Source organism: Triturus cristatus, chromosome 12 (assembly GCF_964204655.1).
Source record: "Triturus cristatus chromosome 12, aTriCri1.1, whole genome shotgun sequence".
NCBI classification, from domain to species: domain Eukaryota; kingdom Metazoa; phylum Chordata; class Amphibia; order Caudata; family Salamandridae; genus Triturus; species Triturus cristatus.
The window spans coordinates 607,307,832-607,325,070 of NC_140595.1; the positions used below are offsets into that span (position 1 = coordinate 607,307,832).

General features: G+C 53.1%; 1 protein-coding gene across 1 annotated transcript in view; it reads right to left on the minus strand.

Annotated features, from left to right (window-relative positions):
* The window catches only part of LOC146776372 (B-cadherin-like), a 234,340-nt gene that overhangs the window by 20,550 nt on the left and 196,551 nt on the right, over positions 1-17,239 (minus strand). Inside the window, exon 21 of the mRNA XM_085639278.1 lies at positions 11,320-11,465. Within this exon, the coding sequence (XP_085495404.1) occupies positions 11,320-11,465 (146 nt within the window). The remainder of the gene's footprint in view (positions 1-11,319; positions 11,466-17,239) is intronic.

Consider the following 17,239-nt stretch of genomic DNA (forward strand, 5'->3'; position numbering starts at 1 on the left):
AATCTCCATACAGTCAGTTGGCAGGTTTAGGTAGCCAAACTCTAAGACTTCAGGAGCCAGATTGCCAGGTTCAGCTGTTGCGGATCTGGGTGCTGAAGGAACGCGTTACTTACCTGTAACTGCGGTTATCCAGTATTGGTATCTTTCATAGATTCACATGCCTGAATCATTCCCCGTCGTCGGGAATGGGAGTCACCGGTAAATAACAAAGTAATGTCCAGAAGACATAAGACAGTCATAGGCCTCAGAGGCCTTAGCTTAGTAAGCTATCCACGTCCTTATGTAAAAAGGACCAAATTTTGGCCAGAGCCAATCAGCTAACACCACCCTCTAGAACCTTCCTGGTAGGAGCTCTAGTCCCTCAGATTTTCGTGAGCACAGTGCTAAGCAGCTGTATACTGAGAGATCCGAGAGAGCCCTTCCAGGGGAGGCGGGTGGGTTGCATGTGAATCTATGAAAGATACCAATACTGGATAACCGCAGTTACAGGTAAGTAACGCGTTCCTTATCCAGTATTAGGGTATCTTTCATAGATTCACATGCCTGAATCAGAGTAGCAAGCAGTGAATAAAGCACATTTCGAAAGATATGGATAACATACAGGTATTAAATAACCACATCTATCCGAGATAAACAACAGTGCTACCGTAAAGCAATGAATAAGTAAAGCATACATTATAGTGCGAAATGTGCATAAACTGAGGATGGTGGGATGAAAGAAAGGGCTCACCTCTATTTAAAAAGATGACGTAGTACCGCTTGACCCACTGACGCATCCTTCATGATCTCCGCATCCAGGCAGTAATGCTTGGTGAAGGTATGCGGCGTCTTCCATGTGGCCGCTCTACAAATGTCCACAATGGGCACCCCAGCAAAAAGAGCCATGGAAGTAGACATGGCCCTTGTGGAGTGGGCACGGACCGTTGTTCTCAACGGACGTCCTGCCTGTTGGTGACAGAAAGAAATGGCCGAAGAAATCCAGCGGGAAATGCTCTGTTTTGTGAGCGGAAGCCCTCGTCGAGGTCTGCTGTAGGCTATGAATAGCGGATTTGATTTTCGAAAAGATTTCGTTCTCTCAATGTAAAATTTCAAGCAACGTTGAATGTCTAGTGAATGTAGAGTTCGTTCCGCCACTGTTTGTGGATTTGGGAAGAATGATTGTAAAACAATAGGTTCGTTGAGGTGGAAGTGAGATGGAACCTTGGGGATGAAAGCTGGATTTGTGCGGAGAAGGACTCTATCCTTTTTGAATTGCAGGAATGGGTCCTGGATAGAGAATGCTTGGAGCTCTCCCACTCGCCTTGCCGAGGTAAGAGCTAGTAGAAGTGCCACCTTCCAGGAAACAAATTTAAGGTCAGCTCTGTGGATGGGCTCAAACGGGTGCTTCATTAGTTGAGCTAGAACTATGTTAAGGTGCCAGGCCGGTGGAACAGGCTTTACTGGAGGGAATGTGCGAAACAGTCCTTTCATGAATTGCTTGATGAGTCTATGAGACCATAAAGAGGGGCCGGAAGAAGATCTTCTGAAACGTGAGATTGCAGCTAGGTGAACTTTAATGGAGGCATGAGCAAGACCAGATTCTGCTAGATGTAAAAGGTAGGGTAAGACTTGTCCTGGGGTGGAAGAGAAAGGATGCAACTTATTCGTCTTACACCAGATACAGAATCTTTTCCACTTGAGTGAATAGGTCTTGTTGGTACTATCTGCTCGAGCCCGAGCTAGAATTCGCCTGCAGTCTGGAGGAATGTCTAGGCCCCGAAACTCTCTGAACTCAGGAGCCAAGCTGATAACCTGAGAGAGGCTAGATCCGGATGTTGAATCTGCTGATCGCTGAGCGTCAGAAGAGATGGAAACGTTTTCAGCCTGATCGGAGGTTCCTGGGAGAGGAGGTGAAGTTCCGAGAACCAGTGTTGGCGTGGCCAAGCTGGGGCTACCAATATCAAAGTGCAAGGCTCCGCCTTCATCTTCCATAGTACCCTGGGGATCAGGGGAAATGGCGGAAAGGCGTATGCAAAGACGTTGCACCATGCTATCGAAAAGGCATTCCCCAGGGATCCTGGTTGGGGATGCCAGCTTGCAAAGTATTGGCATTTGGCGTTGCGTTGGGTGGCGAATAGGTCCAGCTGAGGTGTGCCCCATTGGGCGAAGATATTGTTGAGGACCTGCTGATCCAGCTCCCACTCGTGGCACGCTGCCTGCCTCCTGCTTAGATAATCTGCCAACACATTGTGGGTGCCTGGAACATAATCTGCTCGGAGAGAGATGTTGTGGCGGAGCAGCCAGTTCCAGATTTTCTGCGATTCGCGCGAAAGTGTCAGTGAACGAGTCCCTCCCTGCTTGTTCAGGTAGTGCATTGTCGTGGTGTTGTCTGTCCGGACAAGCACTACTGAGTTCTTTATCCTCGGGAGGAAAGCCACTAGAGCTAGGTAGACTGCTCGGAGCTCTAAAAGGTTGATATGAAGCATTTTTTCCGCAAGGGACCACTTTCCGCTTATCTGTAGCTCCTGAAGGAAAGCTCCCCAGCCTTCTAAGGAAGCGTCCGTGGTGATTATATGAGGAGTAGCAGGAAGCAAGAAAGGCAAGCCTTGCGAAAGGTTCTTGGGGCAAACCCACCATTGCAGAGCCTGTTTGATCGCCGGGGTTACTTGGATGACGTCGTCGAAAGACCCTGTACACTGGATCCACTGGTTCGACAGAGCCTCTTGTAGGGGTCGCATCCGCAAGCGGCAATGTGGGATTAACAGAATGCAGGAGGACATCATCCCGAGGAGGGATTTGAAGAGGCGCACCGAGAGTGTCTTTCTTGTCATTACCTGGAGTGCCAGAGATTGAAGTTTGTCCTGGCGTTCCTGTGACGGGAATGCTTTCCTGTGGATGGTGTCTAGTGTGGCTCCCAAAAATTGCATGCATTGGGATGGTTGCAGGACAGATTTGTCGTGGTTGAGAGTGAGCCCCAGTGACTCGAAGAGTGTCAGACAAGCGTTGGAAGAACTTATCACGCCTTCTTGTGATGGGGACTTGATAAGCCAGTCGTCTAAATACGGGAAGACTTGGTGGTGGAACCGGCGTAGGTACGCCGCCACTGGTGCTAGGCATTTGGTGAAAATGCGTGGCGCCGATTTGAGCCCAAATGGCAGAACCCGAAACTGGTAATGCCTGCCCGCCACCATGAAACGCAGGAACTTCTTGTGGTTGCGGTGTATTGGGACATGAAAATAGGCGTCTTGAAGGTCCACCGACACCATGTAGTCGTTTGCGTTGAGTAAATGCAAAACCTCCTGTATGGTAATCATTCGAAACGACTGTTTTTTCAGAAATTTGTTGAGATTTGAGGTCCAATATGGGTCTCCATTTCTTCTCTTTCTTTCGGATGAGAAAGAAATGGGAGTAGAACCCTCTCCCTCGTTGGCTGAGGGGAACTTTTTCTATAGCTCCCTTTAGAAGCATAATCTTTATTTCTTGGAGTAATGGGCGTAGGTTTTTGTGAGCCCTTTGGCGGGGAGGAGTTTGAGGAGGAATTTGTGTGAATTCCAGGGAATGGCCGAATTGTATTAATTGAAGGACCCATCGGTCCGTAGTTATCGTTTGCCAATTTTTGAGAAAATGGGAGATTTTTCCGCCAATCTTGTAGGGTGGAGACAAGTTTGAGCCCGGCTGCATCTGGAAGTCATTGCCGCCGCGCGGCACCTTTTTGTCTTCCTCCTCTGTTACGAAAGGAAGTTTTGTGGTAAGACGACTGTTGTCGCTGCTGAGATTGTGGACGGTACTGCTGGGAAGAGGAGAAAGAGGAACGCTGTTGAAAGTCTCCTCTGGAGGAAGTCTGGCCTCTTCCTCTTGACCCACGAAAGGAAGGGTTCCGAGATTGCAGAGACCCCAGGGCTCTGGCAGTGTCTGTATCTTTTTTGATACCTTGCAATGCCTCGTCAATAAGAGAACCGAATAGAAACTGGCCATCATAAGGCATGTCCAGGACTTTTGTCTGGACCTCCGGCCTGAAAGAAGTTGCCTTGAGCCAACCCTGGCGCCGGAGAGCAGCCGCACCAGCCAGCTGTCTAAAGCCTGTGGAAGCAATATCCATTGCACAGTCTATCAGTTCCGTGGCAGATCGCTCCCCCTCCAACAGAATCTTCTTTGCCTCTTCTTTTAAGTCAGAAGGCAAATCCGCTAGATATGGGGCAATGTCCGCCCACATTTGTCGGTTGTACCGTCCCAATAGTGCAGTAGCGTTGGAGGCACGCACTGTCAAGGCTGACATAGAGGAGAAACGTTTCCCTATGTTATCCATACGTCGCCCTTCTTTATCCGGCGGAGCTGTCAACAGCGCAGCTGGGTTGTTTGACCTCCTCTGCGCAGCCTGAGTGATAACCAAGTCCGGCTTTGGATGGCCTGTAAGACAAACCGGAGCAGTGTCCGGAGCTTTATACTTCTTGTCCAGGCGTGGTAGAACCGGTGGCATTGATGAAGGGTTCTGCATTATCTTTATGCCCTGGTCCCAAATATAATCTATTATCGGAATTGCCCGGACGGTCTTCTTGAAGGGTTCCTTAAAGTCATATAAGAAACAGTCCTGTTGATGCGAAGGCATCGGGATCTGGAAGCGCTGGGCCGCCCTTTCAATGATGTTGTGGAAACCGCCGATGTCGTCGGGCGGTGAGTCGGCTGTGGTAGGGACAGGCGAAACAGGAGCCGGAAGGATGTAATCGTCCCATTCATCTTGTTGGGATTGGACGTCCTGGAGTTCTCCTTCCTCAGGTTCCTCCTCCTCCTCCTCCTCCTCGTCGTCGTCCGTGGCGGGCCGAGGCGGAGGTGCCGTCCTCTCCAAACGCAGTGGAGGCGGTCGTGGCCGTGTAGCCTCCTTGGAAGGTCCCGCAGGCATCGGTGGAGGTGCCGGAGTCGGAAAACGCTGCTTATAGTCCGTTATTAAGAGCTGAAGGTCTGTGACCAAGGTTGCCGGTAGACACACCATGGAAGGTGGAGGCGGCATGTATTCTCGATGAGGAACCTCCTCATAATCCTGGGGATTGTCTTCGTAATCCGAGACATCCTGGTACTTCACATGGAGTTGTGATGGACTAGTCGCCGCAGGAAAGAGACTAGCGTCGTCCGAATCCTCCTCTTCAAAGAGGTGAGTGGGAGGCAAGGTTGAGACCTTACTGGGCGAAGTGAGGGCCGGAGTCAATGCACGCTTGGTTATTTGTACATGCACAAATGTACTCTGGTCGTCCGTGTCCATACTCCTCAAGGGGCTCGATGGTATAGCTGTAACCGACGTTACAGGTATCAATGCCGTCGACGGGATCGTCGTCGGGGTAGTCGTCAACGACGAGGATGATGAAGACGGTCTCCTCGTCGACGATGACGTCGACGACGGCGTCGTCGGTGATATTCTCGTCGACGGTGTCTTCGTCGACGACGGTGTCTTCGTCGACGACGGTGTCTTCGTCGTTGATAGCTTCGTCGACGATGTTGACGTCGGCGATGATGAAGCTCTCGTCGACGGTGTCGTCGTCGTCGACGCTCCCGTCGACAGCTTACTCGACGACGCCTTTTTTATGGCTAACGTCGACGGGATTGACTTGCCTGCCGTCGACGATGGAGTTGTCGTCGTCGAGGACATGGAATGGGATGTCGTCGTCGATAGAGTCGTCGTCGACGATGTAACTGAAATCGCTGTCGAAGGAGATTTTCTCGTCGACGCTACTGTCGACATTGTTGTCGACGAGGTGGCAATAGGCTTTTTGAAGGTGTGGGGCATCACCTTAGGAGACGAGCTCCCTGGAACAGGCGAATCCTGGACCTCTGAAGACTTTTTCTGCGTCTTCTTTTGAGGTGGCTGCGACGAAGGGCCCGGCGATGCCACCCTTGGTCTTTTAGATGAGGAGTGAGACGCAACTGAAGAACTCTCACTCTCCTCAGAGGCCACATCCTCCTTGTCCTTTAGCCTTTGCAGCCAGATTAAAAGGCGCCCCTCTCGGTCTTTCAAGGTCTTAGATGAGAAAGTCCGACATACCTTGCAGTCCTTAGAACTGTGACTGGGATAGAGACAATACAAGCAGTCCTTGTGTTGGTCGTCGATATGTAGCCTCTTTTTTCCACAAGAGGCGCAGGGCCTGAATAAACCCTTCTTAGGTGTATCAGCCATGCTGAAAATCCAGAATGTTGAGAAGAAATGCTGTCAAATCCAAAGAAATGAGCAGAGCTCAGTGGAGACTCCCTTAGCACGACGTGCGGTAGAAAATCTGAGGGACTAGAGCTCCTACCAGGAAGGTTCTAGAGGGTGGTGTTAGCTGATTGGCTCTGGCCAAAATTTGGTCCTTTTTACATAAGGACGTGGATAGCTTACTAAGCTAAGGCCTCTGAGGCCTATGACTGTCTTATGTCTTCTGGACATTACTTTGTTATTTACCGGTGACTCCCATTCCCGACGACGGGGAATGATTCAGGCATGTGAATCTATGAAAGATACCCTAATACTGGATAATTGCCATGGTTCTGCGTTAAGAGTGCAGGTTTGATCCGCAGCCTTTGATGCGGCACCACGGAAAGTTCTAGAAAGGTGGTGTACCATGGCTGGCACGCCCATGTGGGAGCAACTAGGATGAGTGTCAGTGAGTGCTGTTGCAGTTTGCGTGCCACCAGCGGTATTAATGGTGCTGGGGGGAAAGCGTACGCAAATCTGCCTGACCAGTTCATCCATATCGCATTGCCCTGCGACTGGATGTGGGAACCTGGCGGCAAAGCTCCGGCATTTTGCGTTTGTGGCGAATAGGTCTATCTCTGGATGACCCCACTGTTGGAAGTACTGTTTGAGAACGGACGGATGTAGTTCCCACTCATGCATCTGGTGGCTGTGTCTGCTGAGCAGATCCGCCATCTGGTTGTCCTTGCCGGGGAGGTGTTCCGCCATGAGGAATGTTCCTCTGAATGGCCCACTTCCACATGCTCTGAGCCAGATGAGACAACTGTGGAGAGTGTGTTCCTCCCTGCTTCTGTATGTAGCACATGGCAGTCATGTGGTCCGTCCGGATCAACACGACTTTGTTGCACAGGTGTACTTTGAATGCCTTCATGGCTAGGAAGATTGCCATCAGTTCCAGAAGGTTGATGTGCATCTTCTTTTGTTGCGTCGTCCATAGTCCCTGCACTGTATAATTGAGTACATGAGCTCCCCATCCCTGGAGAGAGGCGTCCGCCGTCAGTATTATTTGTGGAACAGGCTCTTGGAACGGTCGGCCCTTGCAAAGGTTTTGTGGATTCCACCAATGCAGAGAGTTGTATGCCCGACCGCTCACCAACACTAGGTCTTTTAATTGCCCGTGAGCCCGATTCCATTGACGTGCCAAGCACTCCTGAAGCGGGCGCATATGTAGTCTCGCGTGCGGGACTATGAAAATGCAGGAGGCCATCATGCCTATCAACTGCATGAACACTCGCGCAGGAAGGGAGTGTTGAGGTTTGAACTTTGAGATCAGCAGTTGCATGCTGTTGATCCTCACTAAATTTGGCTGAGCTGTGGCTGCCAGAGTGTTTATGGTCGCGCCCAGGTACTGTCGTAAGTGTGCGGGTTGGAGATGTGATTTTGGGTAATTTAGTGAGAATCCCAGACTGTGAAGGAGGATGGTGAGGGACATGTGGTTGGCGCATTGCTGGGCTGACTTTGCTTGAACAAGGCAGTCGTCCAGGCAAGGGTAGACGTGAATGTGTTGTCTCCGTAGCTGTGCAGCCACTGTAGCTAGGCACTTGGTGAAAACCCTGGGTGCGGTTGTCACGCCGAAAGGGAGGACTTTGAATTGATAGTGCTGTCCCTGAATAGTGAACCTGAGATATTTCCTGTGTGATGGGTGTATGGGTATGTGGAAGTACGCATCTTTGAGGTCTAGTGTGGCTAGGAAGTCTCCCTGGCTGAGCAGCGGGAGAACCTGCTGTAGGGTGAGCATATGGAAATGCTCTGACAGAATGTAGTGGTTGAGGGGTCTCAGGTCTAGTATAGGTCTGAGCGAACCGTCCTTTTTGGGATTAAGAAGTACAGAGAGTACACCCCTGTCCCCTGCTGGTTGACTGGCACGACCTCTATTGCACCCTTTTGCAGCACACTTAGCACTTCCTGCTGCAATAATGCTAAGTGCTCTACGGACATAGGACGGTGCTTTGGCGGCATGTTGGGTGGAGTGGAGGTTAATTCGAGACAGTAACCGTGCTGGATAATGTCCCTGACCCACCCGTCTGTGGTGATGGTTTTCCACGTGGACAGGAACCGCTGGAGTCTCTTTCCCTCCCCCCTCCCCCCCCCCCCCGACAGGTGTTAAGTGGTCGGGGGGGAAGGGAGAGGGCGTCACGGTTTGTTTTTGGGTGAGGACCTGGTGTTGCCGTAACCACGCCCTCTGCCCTTGGTGCTGGAGCCACGATATCCACCTTTGTTGGTTTTATCGTAGGTACTCTGTGTGCCCCCTTTAGTGTATTGCTGCTGTGACCCCTGGCCTCTAGCTGCTCCTCTATTCCCGGGGCGACGAAAGGAGCCACTACGAAATTGCTGCGTTTGCAGAGCCCCCATTGACTTCGCAGTGTCCGTGTCTCTTTATTTTTTCTAAGGTGGTGTCAACTTCTGGGCCGAATAAGTAGTCGGGGTTGACTGGTGGTTTGAATCCTGAGATTCTTAAGCAAGCGTGTCGGCGTAACATGACGCTGGTGTTAATTGCCCTTGCTGCTGTGTCGGCAGCATCCAGTGCGCACTTAATGGATGCGTTGGAGTTGTCCCTCTCTGATGAGGAGCTCCGCTGCCTCTTTGTATTCATCTGGCAGATGCTGGAGTAGCGATTCTAGCGTGTCGTAGTGTGAACGATCATAGCGGGCCAGGATTGGCCATGCGCCAGATGTTTGCTGCTTGAGCTGCAATTCTTTTGCCTGAGGTCTCCAGCACCTTGGACTCCTTGTCTGGGGGAGGAGCATCACCTGTTTGCGAGTGTGCTCGTTTGCGAGCGTTAGCAACCACCATGGAGTCCAGAGGTAACTGACCTCTAATGTAAATAGGGTCTCCGGGCGCAGGCTTATATTTTTCAATCCTGGGGTTTAGCACCAGTGCCCTGGTTGTTTCTTTGAAAATGTCCTTTGCAGGTTTGAGAACACCTTTCAACATGGGCAAAGTTTTGATAGTTCTCTCGGAGGAGGCGAAAGTGTCCACTAAAGTCTTCAACAGTGTCAGAGTGGAGTTGTACTCTATGATTGGCACCAGCACGTTCTATGAGGGCATTGAAGGCAGCAGTGTCCTCTGTGGGAGATGTTTTGGCGCTGTAAAGCTGCGTGTCCTGGGTATCTGGCGCGGTACCCTGGTCTGTAGGGTCATCCCATGCTTGATCTGGGTCCTGCTGCTCATCAGGATTGACATCCCCAGGGTAGGTGGTATCATCACCCATGTAGTCCTCCACTGCGTCTGTGTCGGAAGGCGTAGGAAAAAAGGACTGGGGATCCTGATAGGAGGTTTGCAAGCGTTCATACAGAACCGGTTCCGACTGCTGGCAGTCCAAGCCCTTCTCTGGCTTGAACTTCCGTTTGCGGAGCATCAGTCTGCCAGTGTCGGCGTCGATGAATTGTGGCTGTGAAGGCTCAGAAGGCAAGTGTCCAGTAGAGGGGGACTGTCTGGCGGACACGTGTTCGGATCTCGAACATCTTCGGCACCGTGGATGGCGGCAAACCAAAAGTGATGTTGGTTGGCGCCGAGGGTGCGTTTGGAGCCTTGTTCGTGTCGGGGCCCAACGTGGATCGGAGGGCTGCCCGTTCCCTGATGCGTTGCAACGACGCCGCGACTTGTCGCACCGAGAACGCCGAAGGTTCTTTGGTGCCGGTCGGTACTGTGGAGGTAGGAGTCGACTGCTTTGGAGCCACAGGGTCATCGATCCGAAGAGGTATCAGCAGTCGTCGGAGTCGATGACTTGGCGTGTGCCGCCGTTTTCGAAGTGGACGCAGATGGAGCGGCCATTTTTACTTTGGTGGTCGGGGCCGACTGCTTCGGTGCCAGGGGCCGAGGCGCTTTGGTGGGACCGAGGGCCTTCCTTTTCAGGTTGGTACAGATATCCGCTGCAGTGAGTTTGGCGCCGAAATCCCTCTTAGTGCGTTCGGAGCAGACGGTCTTTGTTGGCATCGAAGGAGTGGAGGTCTTCGAGGGCTTCGAGCCGATCACGGCCAGTTTCACTTTTGGTTTCGGTGGAACTGGTGCGACGATTGGTTTCGGTTTCGTAGAAGGGAATCCAGTCGTCTTTGGTAATGATGGCTCGTGCTGGATGTTCGAGGCCGGGGCCGAAGAACTTTGGGATTGATCTCAGGTAAGGCCCGGAGGCGATCCCTCGACCCGAGCCGTAGAATGACGCACTTTGACGGCCTCCGTATCGACGGGTAGGCCTGGCTCTTCGCTAGAGCTATCTTCTTCGGCCCCAAAGGCCTCATCGTAGTCTACCTCATCGATGGCTTCTTCCCTGTGAAAAAGCACTTCATTGGCGTCTTCCGATCGGGAATCGTGTTCGGAAGTGGGGCTGGAGTTTACTTCTTCCACGCTCTACATCCTCGTCCTCGGTGCTGAAGATGTTGGCCGGGGTAGGCGCAGATTGCTGCGCCTCTAATCTCACTGCCCGTCGATTCCGGAGAGTCTTCTTCGATCGGAATGGGGCACAGGCCATATATTTCGATTCGTCGTGATCCGGTGAGAGACATTTGTTGCATACCGGGTGGACGTCGATGTGTGGGTATTTGGCGTGGCATACATGACACCGTTTGAATGGGGTCCTCGATTCCATCGTTGATGTAAGGTCGATGTTCGGATCAAACGGATCCGAAAGGCTGGAAGAAGTTTCTAAACTAATCAAGAAAGCAGTCGATACCGAACGGGAACAGTACCGACGAAAACTAAAGGCCTTTTGGCCTAAAACTAAATTTTCCTAACTTGAGCTAAGATAAGCACATCCGAACCCAATGGCAGAAAAAAACAATGTAAGGATGGAGAGTATGCCCATGCGCACTGTGGTCCAGGGGAGGAGTCACCTATCTAGTGATACTTCGAAGACTCTTCCAGGACAACAACGTGCAAACATCCGGACCCAACACTAGGCGGCGATCTATGCACATATATGAATTCAGCAGCCCACATGCCTCAAACCCTACGGACTCAAAAAGTCTCCTTTGAAGGAAACAACTTGTACACATCATGTGCATCTACAGCCATACATGCCTTGAATGTAACTTTAACTTCTGTTTTAATTGTATGACCTATGTAGTAACCGAAGACTGCTTTTAAAAACATGTGCAGAAGCCCCTGTGCCAACAAAATCATACCATTATCCATAGCCAGAATTTCGACGGTGTACGTGTCATTGTTCACATATCTTTTGTCCTCGCGATCCAGGTTACCGTTTCCAGTTAGGATGCCCGTTTCTGGATCAATGGACATCCATTTGGCAGGGTCATTACCCATGATGTATCTGAATAGAAAAACAGACTGAATTAATCATTTGACAATAGTGCAAGGATTATCTAGAACAAGTTTAACACCACACATACACCGCTTCTTTAAGTTTGGGCAACACTTTATACTAACACAAAAAAACGAATTTGAGCCTTTTTTCCATGGCAGAAGATGCGGTGGGGAGTAATTAAATTTGCTTCACAAATCAAATTAAAAAAGCAACACGATTTAAGCCACAATGGCACTTCCTTATGGCTATATATCACTATAATGTAGATGAAATATCAAACGTCAAATGTAGCATCCACTATCCTGTAGTTCATTGTGCTCTACAATACATTTGTTATATTTATCAATTTCTCATCCAGGGGATACTCCTCAATAGTCATAATCTATGAATAATCCCCGCCCATGTGCGGGATCCTGGAGCATATAGAAAATACATATATGCATATGTGAAAACATACATGCAGCCTAAAAATGTTTCAAACATGGCAAGGCTGTAAATTACATAGGTTTGTATTGTAGTACCCCCTAACCCACAAGGAAAAGGAAGCACCAAGCCAATTGTCACACAACAATGCTTTGCCATAAAGCAAACCTGTAATTGCAGGCATTTGCCTGTAGGCTGCAGTAGAGTATCAAGAAACAAAGAAAACTGACACCTTGCCTTTAAGGCATTAGAGTAGGGGGACCGTGCCTTTAAGACCTGCAGGAGATCCCCTGCTCCCATGATGCACTACAGGTGGCAGTTGGGCCAGTTCTTTTTTCCGGCTCCTTCTGTGAGGATCCTAGAGCTTGAGCTAGTCAGTTTTTTGACTGAAAGTTTGGTAATTCAGATTTTTCTGATTGATATTTTCTGTCTCCTGAAGGTGTATTCTGCTGGTTTCCTGAAGAAATTACTAATTTTTTCCAGCAGAATGCCTGCTTTATTCAGGAAAAGCCCTTCCTGTGGCAATAAGATTGCACTGACGGATCCACACTGTATTGTGTGTTTGCCAACTTCACACAAGCCTGATCGGTGCCCCCACTGCCAGAAGTTTTCCAAGCGCACTCTGCGAGATAAAGAGCGCATTAAGCTACATGCCCAGCTGGAGAAGGAGGAGCCGTCGTGAAGGCGACCATTCATCCTCAAGACCACCTTCTTCAGCTTCCCAATCTCAAAAACGGCGACATACCACTCCTGACTACAGGAAGACCAAGGTTGGAGGAGATTGGCCGTCGACGGTACCATCGAAGAAGCAGATGACGACTTCTGCGTCGAGGGATTCATCTCGACGTCAAGATTCTCCGCCGCGAAGAAGTAAGTCGGCGTCGAGGCGCAGCCCTTCGGGCTCGAAGGCTGTTAGTCCAGTGAGATCTGGACTGTCTCCGTCGACACTCTCCGCCTCCCGAGGGGGTCGGCGTCGAGAGATGCGGAGACGTACGTCTCGCCGCGAGTGGGTCGTTCAACGTTAAGACAAACCCCCACTCGGCGACATGCAAGGTAGACGAGGTCACCAGGTCGACGTCGTGGACGGTCGACGTCGAAGTCGCCAGTGCGACGTCAGGAGAGATCGAAGTCGAGATCGCCAGGTCGCCGTCGTGAGAGGTCGACGTCATCAGGGCGACCTCAGGCACCTATTCAGCGACAGAGGTTGACGTCTATGTCTCTGCAACGCCGTAGGCGCTCGGCGTAGAGACCGCCGTCAAGGACTGAACGCCAGTCTTAGCAATTGGCACCAATGGTGACGCAAACGTCATAGACGTCGAGGGGTTCAACGGCGAAGGATCCAGCTGCAGTGGTAACGGAGAGAAGAGTCAGATCTAGATCTTTTGGGGATCGATCATCTCCAGGCCTGCATATCGTGCTCTGCCTGCCTCCTTGCCTGCCCGACCTCGGATCCCCGGCGCCCCAGCCGCCGCCCACCAAGCCCGCATAGGTTTTCCTGCCGTTCCCTGCCGCGACCCCACCCCCCCCCCCGCCTGCCGATCGACCCCGCGCTCCCCGCCTCCCAGCAGACCCTCCATCCTGGCTCCCTTCTTATGACACCCCCTGAGCGACCGCGCAGCGGGAGCACCGAAGGTGCGCCAAAGGTAAGCCCGTCTACGCCCGTCCGCGCCTGGACCGCACCAGGACCCCTGGCACACGCAGACCCCAGCCCACCAGCCGGACTTACGACGCCGCCACCCTCAACGCACTCAACACCGGCCGAATCCCAGGATGCTACCGAGCCACCCCGAGACGCACCCACTGACCCTTCAGCTGCCACTCCTGCAAGTTCACCTGCATGCGGACCTGCACTGCACCAACACTCACCAAGCCGAACACCAGCAGCAACCACCTGAAGTGCATCCTGCTCAACACCCGCTCCGTCCACAGACACGCCGTCCAACTCTGGAACCTCCGAGACCACAGCTCCCGACGTCGCCTTCCTCACGGAAACATGGATGAATGCCTCCTCAGCGCCCGACATCGCCATCCCAGAGCGCTACAAGATCACCCAGAGGGACCGCGGCAACCAGACCGGAGGAGGCATCGCCATCATCCACAGGAACACCATCCGCATCACTACCAACACAGACGACACCCTGACAACCGCCGAACACCTGCACTTCCAGATCCACACCGACCACAAGACCACCCTCAGAGGCACCCTGATCTACCGACCCCCGGGACCCCGCACACCATTCAGCGAAGACATCGCCGACTTCATCAGCCCGCACGCCCTCCCCTCCGCTGACTACATCCTCCTCGGGGACCTCAACTTCCACCTGGAGAACGACAACGACCGCAACACCACCACCCTGCTGGACAACCTCGGACTCAAGCAGCTGGTGACCACCCCCACCCACCTCACCGGACACACACTCGACGCAGTCTTCTCATCCAGCAAGGACATAGTCTTCAGCCACGCCACCGGACTCCACTGGACGGACCACAGCTGCATCCACTTCAGCTTCAGAAGGACCACGATCCACCACCAGCCACAGGTTGCACGAAGAAGCTGGAACAAGATCACAGCCGACCAACTCGCCGCATCCCTGAGCCAGCACCCTCCCGCCAGCTCAGCGAACCCCAGCCAGGCCGCCGACAACCTCACGAAGTGGATCAGCAACTGCGCGGACGAACTCGCCCCTCTGAGGACCACGCCCAGCAGACCCGGCAGCAAGAAGGCCCCTTGGTTCACCAACGAACTCAAATGCTCCAAGAAGAACTGCCGAGCCCTCGAGAAAGCCTGGAGAAGAGACCCAACACCGGACAACATGACTACCCTCAAGCTCGCCACCCGAAAGCACCATCAACTGATCCACGCCACCAAGAAAACAGCATTCAAGGACCGCCTGGACAACAACGCACACAACAGCAAGGAACTCTTCATCTTGAAAGAGCTCTCCAACCCCAACGCCGGAAACAACGACATCACCCCATCGCAAGACCTCTGCAACTCCCTCGCCTCGTACTTCCACAACAAGATCGCCGACATACACAACAGCTTCAGCACACAAACAACGCCCCCCACGACCGCACCAACGCCCCCCACCACCACCCTCAGCGCCTGGACACCGATCAACACCGAAGACACCATCCGCACGATGAACTCCATCCGCTCCGGATCCCCAACTGACCCCTGCCCTCACCACGTCTTCAACAAGGCAGACGCTGTCATCGCACACCACCTGCGGGACATCATTAACACCTCCTTCGACACCGCCACCTTCCCGGAGAGCTGGAAGCACGCCGATCTCAGCGCTCTAAAGAAACCAACAGCGGACCCCACTGAACTCAAGAACTACCGCCCCATCTCGCTCCTCCCATTTCCAGCCAAAGTCATCGAGAAGACAGTCAACAAGCAGCTGGCCGCCTTCCTCGAGACGAACGGATCCCTCGACCCCTCACAGTCTGGCTTCCGGGCCAACCACAGCACCGAAACCGCCCTCATCGCTGCCACCGATGACATCCGAGCCCTGCTGGACAACGGAGAAACAGCTGCCCTCATCCTCCTAGACCTCTCCGCGGCATTCGACACAGTCCGCCACCGCACCCTAGTGCAGCGCCTCAACAACGTCAGAATCCAGGAGAAGGCACTGGATTGGATCATCTCCTTCCTCGTTGGAAGGACACAGTTCGCCTACCCCCGTTCAGATATGCAGCAACAGAAGTCATCTGCGGCGTTCCCCAAGGCTCCTCGCTCAGCCCCACCCTCTTCAATGTCTACATGAGCCCCCTTGTGGCCATCGCACGCCAACACAACCTCAACATCATCTCCTACGCCGACGACACAGCTGATCCTCTCCCTCACCAACGACCCCGCCACCGCCAGAGCCAACCTACACCAAGGGATGAAAGACGTAGCCAAATGGATGAAGAACAGCCGCCTGAAACCGAACTCGGATAAGACGGAAGTCCTCATCCTGGGCTCCTCGCCCTCCGCCTGGGACGACTCCTGGTGGCCCCCCGCCCTGGGCACCGCACCCAAACCGACAGACCACGCACGCAACCTGGGCTTCATCCTGGACTCCTCCCTCTCCATGACCAGACAAGTCAACGCCGTCTCCTCGTCATGCTTCAACATCCTGCGCATGCTACGCAAGATCTTCTGGTGGATCCCCACCGAGACCAGGAAGACGGTCACCCAGGCCCTCGTCACCAGCCGTCTGGACTACGGCAACGCCCTCTACGCCGGAACCACCGCTAAGCTCCAGAACGCCTCAGCGAGCCTCATCCTCGACATCCCCAGACACAGCCACATCTCCAGACACCTGAGACCTGCACTGGCTCCCGGTCAACAAGAGAATTACCTTCCGGCTCCTCACCCACGCACACAAAGCCCTACACAACCAAGGCCCGAGTTACCTCAGCCGCCTCAACTTCTACGCTCCCAAACGCCATCTCCGATCGACCAGTCACGCCCTCGCCGCCGTCCCCCGCATCCGAAGAGCGACAACAGGAGGAAGGTCCTTCTCCCACCTGGCCGCCAAGACCTGGAACTCCCTCCCTCCCTCCCTCCCTACGCCTGACCCAAGACCACCTCTCCTTCAGGAAGAAGCTCAAGACCTGGCTGTTCGAACAGTAGCGGACACCCCCCCCCCCCCCCCCCCCAAGCGCCTTGAGACCCTCCGGGTGAGTAGTGCGCGTTATAAATGCCTTTGATTGATCTCTCCGGACGGCTCCCCTAAGGCACCAGAGAAGTTTGGACTTTCTCCTTGCTGGTTGGAGGGTGTGGGTCCAGGTGACTGCAGAAGTCCGGGCTCGGACTTTTCCCGCACGTACTCTCCCTCCAGGATCTCTCCACACAGGAGCAAGTCTCCTCAGGGTACTCGAAGGCCTCCTTCCCCACGCCGGTCTCGATCCAGGGACCGCTCATCTTCACGCAGAAGGCCCATATCTCCGTCAAAGCACAGATCAGGGTCCAGGGCTCGCCACAGCGACCGCCCCCTCAAGAGGCGGCACACCAGATCTCCCACCCGGTCTTCGTCCACAAGGTCTTCGGTCCGGGACTACTCAGACCTTCTCTTCTACACCACCGTCACGAGTGTCCCCAGTTGATGACATTACTCTGACGTCCTGGGTAGAGGTGCGCAGAAACTGAATCACGCTGCACACCCCTCTGGCATCCACTTCAATCATTTTTGATACATTGCATCACCGGTCAGCACCCAGACCTTTGCTACCCTTGGTGCCAGGATTGTTGTAGCCAGCTATGACCACATTTCTCACCCCTGCTACGGTGGGCTCTGTGCCCTCAAGAATAGCCAAAAAGTATAAGGCTCCGACTGAGGATCCTTTCTTTCTGAGGGCGGACCCGC